The sequence below is a fragment of the Cervus elaphus genome, chromosome 18 (assembly GCF_910594005.1).
Source record: "Cervus elaphus chromosome 18, mCerEla1.1, whole genome shotgun sequence".
Classification (NCBI taxonomy): domain Eukaryota; kingdom Metazoa; phylum Chordata; class Mammalia; order Artiodactyla; family Cervidae; genus Cervus; species Cervus elaphus.
This window is the reverse complement of record NC_057832.1, coordinates 45,410,111-45,425,878: the sequence shown is the minus strand read 5'-3', so window position 1 is coordinate 45,425,878 and position 15,768 is coordinate 45,410,111. Positions and strand designations below refer to the sequence as shown.

General features: G+C 35.0%; 1 protein-coding gene across 7 annotated transcripts in view; it reads right to left on the bottom strand.

The window, feature by feature from the left end:
• The window catches only part of SEMA3A (semaphorin 3A), a 501,460-nt gene that overhangs the window by 136,090 nt on the left and 349,602 nt on the right, over positions 1-15,768 (bottom strand). For all 7 annotated transcript variants that reach the window (XM_043871699.1, XM_043871697.1, XM_043871698.1 and 4 more), the window contains one exon: positions 11,097-11,159. In XM_043871699.1, coding sequence (XP_043727634.1) covers positions 11,097-11,159 — 63 coding nt within the window. The remainder of the gene's footprint in view (positions 1-11,096; positions 11,160-15,768) is intronic.

Sequence of the window (15,768 nt, the reverse complement as noted above, 5' to 3'; positions counted from 1 at the left end):
TTTGGGAGACATTTTTACTTTCGCTAACTAAGAAGCATCATGTATAATAAAACCAATGGACCTTTCCATTTTAATGCTTTGTTTCAGAAAAAAATTTTTTTAATTATTTTTTATTGAAGGATAATCACTTTACAGAATTTTGCTGTTTTCTTTATTTTTTTTAAATACAGATTCAACTAGCACAACGAAGGTGACATTATTTCATGGCTAGTTATTAAACTACGTTAGTCTATTCATATTAATTTAACTATATCATCTTCAAATCTATGACAGAAATTTTAACTTGGTTTGAATGACGTAATAGACTAAATGAAGACTCCTAACCAAGGACATCAGAACATTTTACCTAGACGCTCATTTCAATTAAGTATCCCATTTGACTGTTTTTTTTTTTACCTCTGCATTGACTATTTGTTTTGAAGTTCTAGAAATACTGATCTAAGATTCCATCAACATTTTTATTTCAAATTACTCAAAACCTTCAAAATTGGTCAAAAGTATACATATAGTCATTACAGATAAAGGCAGGAACAAAGGTCAGCCAATGTGATTCTCTTCTATTTAAAGGAGTTTTGAGCAATTTCACTTTGAAATGTCATGCGGACCAGAGAAGCTGATTAATACATACTTCTGGCTTACATCGCATTTTACATTTTAATGCCGATCTAATTATTTACATTTGTACCACTCATTGGAGATAGGATTATGCGTGGTCTGTATAATATGTATTTAGCATAACCATTTGCCATCTCATATCCAAATGAATTCACACAATGAATGTGAAACTGACCTGACTATGTTTTCCTGCCAAACCAGGAGAAATATTTAGTCAAAAACCTTACTCTGATTTCAATAATGATATTCTGTTTTTTCCCAATTTTATGTAAGGTTCTTGAATACTTAGTACTCATGCCTTAAAGGGATTATGTAAATGATTTACACCAAGCAGGAAGAGTTATAATCCAAAGGGATTTACTGTAGATACAATTAGTTGGCATATTAATTCTAACACAGACGCATTTATCATGAATTTAACACTCAAATAAGGGAGATTAATTGCTTCTTTAATACAGATGAGATGTAACTTTAAGGAAGGAGATACAAAAATGAAGTTCAGATTATAAAGGAGTGCTTTTTTATAATTCATATATATACCTCTTTTCTACCCTCTGCCTTATCTAATATCAAAAGTAAAAAAATCCAGTTGGAGTCTTTAATATGCAGAATATTAAATGCTATTATATAACTAATAATATAAAATATTATCTTAATTTATATTCTAACAAATGGAACCTCTTTAACCACTTATAACGCTTTATCCATGTATAACATATCCATGTTTATAATAAATGGACATACATAGGCATATATATTATGTATATACCTGTTAATTTCAGAAATTATTTCTGAATACAATTAAATATTTTAAGCTTTAGAATTTAAAATCTGCTTATATTTATTATTTAATGAAAATGGTTATTTATTCTTGAGCATGTATTTACATTTGAAGGTATTCTTGAAGAATTTAAGAAAAACATATAGAATAAAACTAATTAACATCAAAATGATAAAATAGAAACACCACAAAAGTAGCTACCTATACTCATCTGATGCTTTATCAGACATGGGTTAGAATTAATAAAGCATCATATTCCCTGTGTGATTGTAAGAAAGTTATTCAGGATTTCTGAGCTTCAGTTTCCCCAAGTCAAAACAGTATTAATAACATATCTGTGCAAAGTACATAGTATGATGTCTGTTGTCATCGTAGTTCAGTGGCTAAGTCATGTCCAACTCTTTGAAATCCCAGGGATTGTAGCAAGCCAGGCTGCACAGTATCCTCCACTATCTCCCGGAGTTGACTCTAACTTATGTCCATTGAGTCAGTGATGCCATCCAGCCATCTCATCCTCTGTCATCTCCGTCTCCTCCTGCTCTCAATTGTTCCCAGCATCAGGGACATTTCCAATAAGCTGAATCTTCGTATCAGGTGACCAAAGTACTGGAGCTTCAGCTTCAACATTAGCATCACTCCGTCCAATGAAAATTCAGAGTTGTTTTTCTTTAGGATTGACTGGTTTGATCTTCTCACAGTCCAAGAGAATCTCAAAAGTATTCTCCAGCACCACAGTTTGAAAGCATCACTTCTTCAGTGCTCAGCCTTCTTTATGGTCCAACTCACATTTGCACATGACTACCGGAAAAAACATAGATTTAACTATACTGACCTTTGTCGGCAAACTGATGTCTCTGCTTTTGAGTACACTGCCTACATTTGTCATAGCTTTCCTTGAAAGAGCAAGTGTCTTTTAATTTCATGGCTGCACTAATCATCTGCACTGATTTTGGAGCCCAAGAAAATAAAATCTGTCATTGATTCCACTTTTTCCCCTTCTACTCGCCATGAAGTGATGGGACTGGAGCTATGATCATAGTTTTTCGAATGTGGAATTATAAGCTAGCTTTTTCACTTTCAGCCAGCTTTCTCCACTTTCACTTTCATCAAGAGGCTCTTAAGTTCCTCTTCACTTTCTGCCATTAGTGTGGTATCACTGGAGCCATGAAATTAAAAGATACTTGCTCCTTGAAACAAAAGCTATGACCAACCTAGATAGCATATTAAAAACCAGAGACATTACTTTGCTGACAAAGGTCTGGCTAGTCAAAGCTATGGTTTTTCCAGTAGTCAGGTAAAGATGTGAGAGTTGGACTATAAAGAAAGCTGAGCACTGAAGAATTCATGTTTTTGAAGTGTGGTGTTGGAGAAGACTCTTGAGCGTCTCTTGCACTGCAAGGAGATCCAACCAGTCCATCCTAAATGAAATCAGTCCTGAATATTCATTGGAAGGACTGATGCTGAAGCTGAAACTCCAATAGTTTGGCCACCTGATGCAAAGTGTTGAAAAAGACCCTGATCCTGGGAAAGATTTAAGGCAGAAGGGGATGACAGAAGATGAGGTGGTTGGATGGCATCACTGACTCAATGGACATGAGTTTGAGCAAGCTCTGGGAGTTGGTGAAGGACAGGGAAGCCTGGCGTGCTGTAGTCCATGGGGTCGCAAAGAGTCAGATACGACTGAGCAACTGATCTGAACTGAACTGCTTGCATATCTGAGATTGTTGATATTTCTCCTGACAATGTGGATTCCAGCTTGTGAATCATCTAGCCTGACATTTTGCAGGATGTACACTGCATATGAGTTAAATAAGCAGGGTGACAATATATAGCTTTGTAGTACCCCTTTCCAATTTGGAACTAGTCAATTGTTCCATGTCCAGTTCTAATTGTTGTTTCTTGACTGGTGTACAGATTTCTCAACAGACAGTTAAGGTGGTCTAGTAATCCCATCTCTTTAAGAATTTTCCACATTTTGCTGTAATCCACAAAGTCAAAGGCTTTAGCGTAGTCAACAAAGCAGAAGTAGATGTTTTTCTGGAATCCCCTTGCTTTTTCTATGATCCAATGAATGAGGGTAATTTGATCTCTGGTCCTCTGCCTTTTCTAAGTCCAGCTTGTACATCTGGAAGTTCTTAGTTCACATATTACTGAAGCTTAGCTTGAAGGATTTTGAGCATTACCTTGCTAGCATGTGAAATGTACACAACTGTGTAGGAGTTTGAGCATTCTGTGGCATTGCCCTTTTTTAGGACTGAAATGAAAACTGATATTTTCCAATCCTGTGGCCACTGCTGACTTTTCCAAATTTGCTGATGCACTGAGTGCAGCACTTTAACAGCATCATCTTTTAGGATTTGAAACAGCTCAGCTGAAATTCCATTACCTCCTCTAGCTTTATTTGCATCAATGCTTCCTAAGGCCCACTTGATTTTACACTCCAGCATTTCTGGCTCTGGGTGAGTGACCATACCATCATGGTTATATCTAGGTCTTTACATTTTTTTGTATAGTTCTTTTGTGCATTCTTACCTGGCACTTATTAACTGAAGGGAAACTCATCTTATTCTTTAAATAATCAACCATTTATTTATTAGTTTTAATTATTTTCATGTCTGCTTAAAACTCTCAGAACATTCTACACATGGGGACATGATGCAGGCAAGAAGGCTATAATGAATTGTTCACTTCTTAAAAGTAGAGTTAAAAATGATTAAGACCATAGTTGGTACAAATGTAAGGTGGACTTAATAAAATTTGTTTTGAATATTAATCTGAGTCCAGTCCTGTTAAAAAGATGATGTAATGTTGTTCATTCGAATTTTCATGAAATTCTAGTTCTCCAAGAATAAGGATGATAAATTATAAATTTATAAACATTTTATCAAAGAGGTAGATGGTATGAACCAGTGTCACAGTGAAACAGCAAATATAGAAATTATTTATGAATAGTTGTGGCAGAATTGTGCTGTGTCTACTTAGGTAAGCCGGAACTACATTTTTTGAAAGGAAATGCTTATCTTATAACCAAATATGAGTTACATAAATGAGCTAATAAAATAAATGTATATAGAACAATACCTAGTATATATAGTAAGCTACAATTGATATTAGCTATCATTATTACCAGTATTCTTTGAATACAGAATTTGAACTATCAGTTTACCTGATATTTACCTCCAAACAGAAATAAATGTACACACATGCATGCATATGAAAATCTATGCTTATTTCTGTGACATTTAATACAAAGTTTTTCATTTGCTTTCATAAGCATTCAGTTGTCTGTATATCTCATCTGTCATCAAATTTCATTATGGAATCATATCTACAACTAATAAACTGATCAAAGTCTTTCATGTGAGGTCATCTAGGGTGCCCACAAAAATTTATAATCAATAATATCAGGAACAGTAAAGGGTCTATGATTCCACTCTACTGAAAAGATAACAAGCTACCATGGAAGTTCTACAGATGCTGACAAAAGTTACACAGCTTCTGAATCAGAGATGAAAAACTTTATTATTCACAGGAATGGCAGTAGTCAGAGCCAGCATTTCTCATGTCAGTTCCCCAAGCTCCAGTTCCCACCGTGCAGTGAGAAGAGGGCCAAGCGACACCTGCACATGCAGTGAGGTCCATTACAGCAGAGGGACTCCTGGTTGAGGTAACCTCAACATTTTTTTTCCCATTTATTTTTATTAGTTGGAGGCTAATTACTTTACAATATTGTAGTGGTTTTTGCCATACATTGACATGAATCAGCCATGGATTTATATCTATTCCCCATCCCGATCCCCCCTCCCACCTCCCTCAACGTTTTATAGCAGGCATAAGCATGCTGGTCATTACATTTTGAGAAAGAGGTTATGTTCACTGTACTTGCAGATAAGCATAACTGCCCTTTGCTCTAAGGGATGCACTATCTCTACTTTAAGGTTATTTGAAAACTAGCCTTTTGCTTAAAAATTCTTCCATTCTTCCAATGTTCAGAAGTGAGAGAGATCCACGAAAAATGATCTCCAAGCAATTACACATCAGGGTTTTGAGACTTAGTGAAACATTATGATTTTTACAGAATTAGAAGGTAATTCTAACTATCCATTTAAAGTTTTAACATACCTTGAAGTCCCTAAAATAAAATTTAAAAAAAATGAAGTTGATGTCAACTTTGACCTTGGAAAAAGTAAGTGAAATTCAAGGACTAACTTGCATTTAGATTGTACAAAACTTAAGATGAATGTGTAGCTTCAAATTCTCAGTTGCATGCACTTGGCAAAACTTAGTGCTATTGAGGTCCTGCAATTTGAGTCATGATAAATTTGATAGACAAGCTATAATATATCATATGTTAAAAATGAATAACCACCAAGGACAAGAATATAAAAATAAGTCTCTCAAGAGTTGCAAAAATGTCCCCAAATTCAGGTGCATGATACTGAACTTTGAAATGTATCCAACAACAGTGACGTTAGGAGAATCTGTTATTTCTTTGTTCATCTCAGATGGCTGAAATTCTGGTTTCCAACGATGTTCAAAATATTTCTAATAGTCATAAGGTTGCCATTTGGTTTTACTGAAGCTTAGTACAAAGAGAGATGGTTTAGTAGGATAAACAAAGAAGATTCAGAGAGCTATTGATTTGAAACAGATTCTTTTTCCAGCTTAGCATGTATTCCTTTTTCATTTGCAAAACAGGGTCAAGGAAGTTAATCCCTCAATAGAAATGTTATTGTGAATACAAAGTGGATTTTAAGCACCAGGAAAATATCTGAAATAATAGTAAAGGCGGTTAATAGAAGTGAGAACAGAGATATCTGGATTGCATTACGTCCTTATAGAGGGTATCTGTACAATAATATTACATATATGTATTTTTTTTTCAAATTACAACTCTCAAGTGACAATAATAGAAAAGGTTCATGAACATTTCACTCCTCTAATACAGATATACAATAACAGTGTAAATATTTAGAACTGACAACACCAAGAAAAGAAGGCATAGTAGTAAATATATCCTGCATATTCACTTCTGGAAAAAATATATTTAAATTAATGTTATTGTTAGAAATGCAATTAGCAGCAGCCTACGGCACGTTTATATTTCCTCCTTCTCTGTCTATCTATGTATACATGGAGAAAGAGAGAGATGGTAACTGTCTTAGGCTAGAGATTCCCTCTTAGAACAAAGTTCATTTTTTGTGATTAGCTGCTCAAATCCCAACTACTGACTTAATATATACATTCCATTGCAAAATTGAGTCGTGAGAAACAATGGTTTGTATCTTTCCAACTTCCCAGGAGAATGGAGAAAGGTTTCAACTTTCTATAAGATGCTACACTCACTGACACAGGAACTATGGAGGTTTAATCTAGTGGCATATCCTGATTTCCCAGGTGGTTGTGCCATGTAAACCACCTTAAACAGACTTAAGAATGACCTCCTTTCAAAATACATAAAATTAACCAGTGTCTTTGTCTTGCTTTTCCTATTGTAGTCTTGCATCTGAATCTAATACCAAGAAGATAGCATTTCCTCCAGGATGGTTTGTTTAAAGAAGCTTTATTTCCAGAGGACTTAGAGAAAACAGTAAAACCAGTGGGAAAAGGGTAAACTCAGGTTCTAGAAACCATGGAGAACACTCAAGAAGGTGATTACTTTATCTTTCTATAAATGTTCAGGTCAATTCCTATTTTGGTTACAATTGTATCTTGGAGTCCTAATGGCTGCAAAAATCCCTCAAGCCTCCTTCATGTGGTTTTCAGAATTACAAGAGGTCTTTAAAAGGAATTATTGTCCATCAGTCACAGCTGACTATTATTTACTCAAGATAGAGCCTAGAATTCCCTTCAAACTGTCTGTGTATCACTGCACAGGTATGGCAGTGAATGAAAATTTTTAAAAAAAAACAATATAAATGGCTAAGAAAATTTTGGTAAAGATACCGATGCTATTTTTTATGCTTATCAAGGAAGAAATGCTACAATCCCAATAAGTCAACTATTTGCTATTTTCTAAAACAATATTTAAGACAGAAATGAAAAAAATGCACCTGTATATTAAAGTCTCAAAATAATAAATGCCATGTATCCTATTTAAATATTTATGTAACTGAGTACATAAATGAGGTCACCTGCAAAGTAAAATTAAATTTTAATAAAATTCATTCCAAATGCCCATTTGGAATACAATTTGTATTTTTTAAAATACATTTGTATTTTTAATAATAGGTCAATTAAAAACAATACTAAAGGAATGAGATGGGTTACGAGAAAAATAGTATGAAATATATTTCATTATTTAAATATACTGTAGTGTTTGGTTAAGAGTGAAAGGAAAAAATACATTTTTCCTTGAACTAAAATACATGAAAATTGCTTTGTTCTCCTTCAATTGTTAAAAAAGAAAAAGAAAAATCTACAATGCCTGAGCTGATTTGATGCAGAATGTAGAGGAAAAACAAAAGCATGTGCATTTTATCAGGTTATATCAATTATCTGACTTAAGATTTGTATGACTAATACTGCCATACCAATAAACTTTAAAAAGTTTATATCTCTCAATGAATACCTAATTACCTATCTCTACCATAACGTATGAGACATAATTTATAAGTTTTTGGAATCCTTATTACAAAGTGTTATGAAATAATCAGGTGCCATTAATACCCTGTATCAGACTTCACAGACACCATATGTTTTAGCTCCTTTTAATTTACTTCTATCAAGACCATAAGCATATTCAGCAAGCCTGGAAAATACAATAAAGTTGCTTGTCTTGGAGAGGAAACCACTGAGGTCATGATTAAGGTTATTTCTTGGAATTGTGGGGATCCTGACTTTACTGCAACTGCTGATCTAACTGTGTCTGGGCTAACACCAGAATCCCTCAGTGTTTGGTACTGACTGAGGAGTAGGAGTGGGAGAGGAGGGAAGGAGATGAGAAGTTAGGGCAGGGGAGATGAGGCAAGGCCAGAGGCATGAAAGATAAGGGAAATGGACTGAGATGAATTTTGGAAACCACAGACAAAAAAGAATATCTGCTATCTTAGCAACTGAATGAGCTAATTTAATCATTGGATCAGAAACGGTCAGTACTTGGCTCAGTGCTTTTTATAAAATCCAGATAATCTGTCAGTTAAGTATGGTTATTATCTTCAAGTTTCAAATGTTACTGAATTCAGAACAGTGCCACACTACAGTGATTGTGATCATTAGCGAGGACCAAAACATATTTCTTTTAACAATGTTTTCACTTAGAAATTGTTCAAGCAAATCTATTACATACACTAATAACAGTTAATATTTGTATCATGCACTACAGTCTAGGTAATAATTTCATTTGTGATTGAGTCTTACAAAAATGTTATGAGAAGGTTATTATTATGTCCACAACAAGATCCCCTAGAGGAGAAAACGGCAACCCACTCCAGTATTCTTTGCCGGAAAAATCCCATGGACAGAGTAGCTGGGCAGGCCGCTACAGTCGGTGGGGTCACAAAACTGGCCGTGACTGAGTGCCTGAGCACACACACCGACACTCTTAAAAGACTGGAGCATCTAAGACATTTGTCAGTCTCTATTGTTCATCATCTGTGTGTTAATGCACAAATTCAAATCCATACATGCCACACAGTACCAAAAACATAAGCAGAGACACAACATTTTTTACCTCAGCTTTGAGTATTGCACTCAAAATGTTTCAAAATTTTTGAATGAGAACATTTTGAATGAATATTCTGAATCATTATATTTCCTGATTAAGAAAATGGTGGTAATGATACCCATTTGGTAAATTTTTATTAAAAAACTACACATAAAATACTATTTAAATTATCATAGTACTTGGCATGGGAGGTATTCTCAATAATTTTAAGTGCCTATGTCTTTGCCTGTTATATTTTAATAGAGAAAAAAACGTGTTTTTAAAAGTGACAACTGTATACAGGTAAAACCTCCATTTCTCTCCATTCTTAGTTATTATCACATTGCAATCCTTCAAGTTTGTTAGTGATAAATATAGCATTTCAATATTAATAAATATTTACTTATTCAGTCACATATTTTGTCCACACTTATGCAGTATTATCTTATAAATAATTTTCACAAAAACCATTAAACTCATAATTGCAAAATAGGTACTGTCCCATTTAATGGATAAGATACTATAAAGCCACTCCACCAGTTAAGGTTCTTGCTCAAGTAAAATTAATGAGTCAGTGGGAATCAACATAAAATTCTTGGCTTTTTTGAAGTCTTATTTAATTTTTCAATTTACTCCTTTTCAATCACCCTAACCTATGTATTAATTTAGGATAGTATAAAGTTTGATAGAACAGAATTTTTTGTCTACTTTCACATAATCTGAAAAATGTTTATGTTTATGAAGGTGTAATGTGGGTTACAATCTCTATATTTAAAATGGATTTTTTTTTGGAGGGGGTAAAGTAGAAAAGGATAGCTTTATTGCTTTGCCAGGCAAAGAAGGACACAGTGAGCTCCTGTCTCAAAAACTATGTGTCCCTAAACTTAAATTTTTAAGGATAAATTTCCCACGTTTGCTCATATGTCTTAATCACGGGTGGAAGACACCTGTGCTCTGTGCGCCTTCATCTGCTTTCACTGGTAGCCAACACTGCTGCCACCCTTTCCCATGAAGTCAGATTTCATTTCAAATCATTCTAAATACATACATCTTAGGCAGCTGCTACCAATCCATCAGATTGTCCCTTGGAAATATCTATCTACCTATTTATCTATCTATATACATATATATATATATACACACATACAAGTTGATTTATGACTTAATGCTCTTAGGATAAATTTCTTCTAAATGCTAATCCAGAGACAAAACATTTGTTTTGGATCCAAAAGTATCTGATAAAACATTAAAAAAAATCATATTTAAAATTCTGAATTCATTTTAATGCATTGATTTAAATGATTATAACTGCCTTTCATGATCTGTGCAGATACATGGCTATGCTTCAAACCTGTGGCTCAGTGACAAAGTTTACCTCAAGAAAAATGGCCTCTACCTATTAAGAGTGGTAAAATCATTGTAAGGATTGCTTACCATTCACTCATTTTTTTGTCTGGAGTACCAAAGACAATGTATATTACATGGTCATTTCTCAATTCATATTTACTTCAGGAATGAGTAAATGAAATGTAGGAAGTAAGAAGGAAAGGAAAGATGAAAGTTCTAAGGGAGAAAGGAGAAGAGAAACATAGGAAGAAAAGAAAGCAGGGGAGAGGAAAAGAAAGAAAAGAAATAGAAAGAAATGGAAAGAAGGTGTAATTTAATCACGGTGATGCAGAAGAAGAAAAATTTCAATTCATTCAAAAGGAATTAAGAAGCAGTAACATATGAAAACCAATCTGTACAAATAAGTTGATTCATTGGGTATAAGTATCTATGCTAAAAATGCATTTTGTTAATTACCTTTTGCATATATAAATCATCAAAAGGAACAGATTTTTGCTTTATTTAGATATATTGTCAATTTTACCCACTTGCTTTGCATTAAACTTTCAATGTTTTACATAAAAATGTCAAAATATTCAAACATTATGTATCATTAATTTGTTTTGAAAGAGTGATTAGGTCCACAAAGCATGATGTTTCATATAACAATGAGCAAAAATGACACTAGAATAATAAATTCCTAAAATAACTTACTAGATTGATACTTACCAGAATATCTTTTCCAGCCCACTTGCATTCATCTCTTCTGGTGTAAGATACTGGCCACACAATCTAAGGGCAGAGAAGAAACATTATTTTCTGCCAATTAAGTTTTCTAAGAGATCCAACATTACGGTCTGTTAGATCAAGTAGGTCAACTGAGACAAAGAAAGTTCCAGAAAGCATTATGTGGCGAGAAACTTTGAGTGCAGACTTTAAAGTGGCATCAGATAATTAGCATGAACTTAAATCATATACTCTCTGTCCACCTGAGTGGTTTTGCTGTATAAATGAAATTTGAGGAACATAAAAATTTATGTGGTCAATAGATCTAAACAGTGTGTGATGGAAAGAACTGTAAGGCAGTTTAGGAGTGGAAGATCTTGAGACCACATGAGAATCCAGTGGAGAGAGACAGAAATAGGCATAGAATGCAGCTTGCATTCTTTTCAGTGAATCAGTTTTTTCATAAAATAGTGATTTTGATTTTTAAACATCAGGTGCTCTGGATCCATTTCCATAAGTCAGATCTCAGCATGACATTCATGAATGAGCAACTGATAGGGTTAGAGAAATCCACTTTAGAAAGGAATCTTTCTTTTTTGAAAAGAAAATAGGTGAAGAGTAGCACTGCATACGTTCAGGAGATAAAGGAGGAAATGAGGAAACAGATACTCTAAAAAAAAAAAAAAAACACCCTCCTCACTGTGGGTAAAACTCAGACTAACTGGGTAATAACTTTGCATTTTCATCCCTAATATTTGTTTGTCATCTTTCCCAAGTTTCCTGTATGATTTGAATTCAGGGACACTGGTAGGTAAATCAATTCATGACTCTTGGCTTAAAGGATTATAGATGCATTTCCCTCAATAATATTAATTAAAATATCCTCATCTAAAGTTTAACATAAACTTTTCAGTTCCCCTGAGCAATTTCAATGACTCCTATCTTTTTGGGCACATCAATTTTAATTTTTTTTAACTTCTCTTTCTTGTCTGGTAACAACAGTTAATTTCAGGGGGAAAACAGTCATATATAAAAGAAAAATTCAGAGATAATGGCAGTTAGTCATTCATGTCTGCTAGAAAGCTTTTAGTCTCAAAATGAATGATTATCATTCATTTGGGAACTTCTAGATAATTCAGTATAAATGGTCATAAACTTGAGCAAAGGCTGTGATAATCTAGGGAATAAAGGCAAAATGCAATGCATTTATAAATAAGAATTTAGGACTTATTGAAATAAATTATGATGACATGGCAAGTAGATTTCAGGTACATGTCACAATGAAAAACTCTAAAGATTTTTTTATGCATTTAATTTTTTTTACCATTTTAAGCACTTAATTTATGTAATCCCTTCATTTTCATATACTTTTCATGTATGTCTGTATTCGTAAAGTACTATAACTTGCGCCATAAGTTTTATTTTTCACAAAGGAGTTTCATAATTTTTTTTACAAAGGAAGAATATAGTTACCATGATTTTAATTAACAAGCCTTACATTCTTACAATTAACATTACCCTGATTCCTGAATAAGGGCTGGCACCTCCAATCCACAGCCCTGTCTTCTCACTGAATATGGAAAAGCCAAGTGAGCTATTCTTCCTTAAAAGTTAACAATGGAGGAAGATCAAATATAAATTTTCTCTGTAACACAGAGATAATAAATAGCAGAGCTAAGATTTGACTTTCATATTCCGCTTTTCAGACAGATTGTGCAAAAATCATGTATTATTAAAATAGATACCTTTTTCAGTTCAAAAAGGCAAGTTGTTTTCTTGCAGTTTCCTAGTTTTTCATAGATGGCACTGACACAACATGGGACTCATTTTCAGATTTCTCTCATGTCATTATTAACAAAAAAGTAATCTTGCTAACATTCATGCTATATTTTCTTATAATTTAGAGGGGTGTATTCAGTTCAGTTCAGTCACTAAGTCGTGTCCGACTCTTTGAGACCCCGTGGACTGCAGCACGCCAGGCTTCCCTGTCCATCACCAACTCCTGCAGCTTGCTCAAACTCATGCCCATTGAGTCGATGATGCCATCCAGCCAGCTCAATCTCTGTCGTCCCCTTCTCCTCCTGCCTTCAATCCCTCCCAGCATCAGGGTCTTTTCCAATGAGTCAGTGCTTCACATCAGGTGGCCAAAGGATTGGAGCTTCAGCTTCACCATCAGTCCTTCCAATGAATAGTCAGGATTGATTTCCTTTAGGACTGACTGGTTGGATCTCCTTACAGTCCAAGGGACTCTCAAGAGTCTTTTCCAACACCACATTTCAAAAGCATCAATTCTTCCACACTCAGATTTCTTTATGGCTCAATTCTCACATCCATACATGACTATTGGAAAATCCATAGCTTTGACTAGACATACATTTGTTGGCAAAGTAAGGTCTCTGCTTTTTAATATGCTGTCTAGGTTGGTCATAGCTTTTCTTCCAAGGAGCAAGTGTCTTTTAATGTCATGGCTGCAGTCACCATCTGCAGTGATTTTGGAACCCAAGAAAATAAAGTCTCTCACTTTTCCCACTGTTTTCCCATCTATTTGCCATGAAGTGATGTACCAGTTGCCATAATCTTAGTTTTTTGAATGTTGAGTTTTAAGCCAGCTTTTTTACTCTCCTCTTTCACTTTCATCAAGAGGCTCTTTAGTTCTTCATGCCTTTCTGCATAAGGGTGGCGTCATCAGCATTTCAGAGGTTATTGATATTTCTCCCAGCAATCTTGATTCCAGCTTGTGCTGCATACAGCCTGGCATTTCACATGATATACTCCGCATATAGGTTAAATAAGCAGGGTGACAATATGATGCAGACTTTACATACTCCTCTCCCAACTTGGAACCAGTTTGTTGTTCCATGTCCGGTTCTAACTGTTGCTTCTTCACTTGCATACAGATTTCTCAGGAGGCAGGTCAGGTGGTCTGGTATTCCCATCTCTTGAAGAATTTTTTCACAGTTTTTGTGATCCACACAGTCAAAGGCTTCAGGATAGTCAGTAAACTAGTAGATGTTCTTCTGGAACTCTTGTGCTTTTTCTATGATCCAACAGATAGATGTTGGCAATTTGATCTCTGGTTCCTCTGCCTTTTCTAAATCCAGCTTCAACATCTAGAATTTCACAGTTCACATACTGTTCAAGCCTGGTTTGGAGAATCTTGAGCAATACTTTGCTAGCATGTGAGATGAGTGCAATTGTGTGGTAGTTTGAGCATTCTTTGCCATTGCCTTTCTTTGGGACTGGAATGAAAACTGACCTTTCCAGTCCTGTGGCCACTGCTGAGGTTTCCAAATTTGCTGGCATATTGAGTGCAGCACTTTCGCAGCAGTATCTTTTAGGATTTGAAATAGCTCAACTGGAATTCCATTCCCTCCACTAGCTTTGTTCGTAGTGATGCTTCCTAAGGACCACTTGACTTCGCATTCCAGGATGTCTGGCTCTAGGTGAGTGATCACACCATCATGGTTATCTGGGTCATTAAGATCTTTTTTGCCTATTTCTTCTGGGTATCCTTGCCTCCTCCTCTTAATCTCTTCTGTTTCTGTTAGGTGCATACTGTTTCTGTACTTTATTGTGCCCATCTTTGCATGAAACGTTCCCTTGGTATCTCTAATGTTTTTGAAGGGATCTCTAGTCTTTCCCATTCTATAGCTTTCCTATATTTCTTTCCTTTGATCACTGAGGAAGGCTCTCTCATCTCTCCTTGCTATTCTTTGGAACTCTGCATTCAGATGGGTGTATCTTCCCTTTTCTCCTTTGCCTTTAGCTTCTCTTCTTTTCTCAGTTATTTTAAGGTCTCCTCAGACAGCCATTTTGCCTTTTTGCATTTCTTTTTCTTGGGATGGTCTTGGTCACTTCTTCCTGTACAATGTCATGAACCTCTGTTCATTGTTCTTCAGGCACTCTGTCTATCAGACCTAATCCCTTGAATCTATTTGTTACTTCCACTGTATAGTCACAAGAGACTTGATTTAGGTCAAATGAAACATTTGCTTTTCCTGTGGTTCTCCCTATTACTTCGATATAAGCTTGGGTTTTGCAATAAGGAGTTCATGGTCTGAGCCACAGTCAGCTCCTGGTCTCATTTTTGCTGACTGTATTGAGCTTCTCTATATTTGGCTGCAAAAAATATAATCTGATTTTGGTATTGACCATCTGGTGATGTTCATGTGTAGAGACGTCCCTTGTGTTGTTGGAAGAGGGTGTCTGCTATGACCAGTTCGTTCTCTTGGCAAAACTATTAACCTTTTCCCTGCCTCATTTTGTACTCCAACACCAATTTGCCTGTTACTCCAGGTATCTCTTGACTTTCTACTTTTGCATTCCAAAGGGGTGTGTAGTCTCAATTTATTATAGACCAGGCTGAACAAAAATGGCTTAAATATCTAACATGAAAAATAAATAAATTCTGGTGTAGAAAGTGCTCTTTTGGAAAGCAATTTAATGAGAATAACTGTAAGTCAATAGAACAAATATATAAATTGTCTTTCTAATAGCATTTATTTCCATGAAGGATAGTTCCTAAGTTTTGGTTAGATATATTAACCTGTTGCTATTTTCTTTTCCTTGCTCTAAAATTTCTCATTAATTTAATTGTTGTTGTTTAGTCTCTAAGTCTCTAAGTCCTGTCCAGGTCTTTTTGTGACCTCATGGATAGTATCCCACAAGGCTCCTC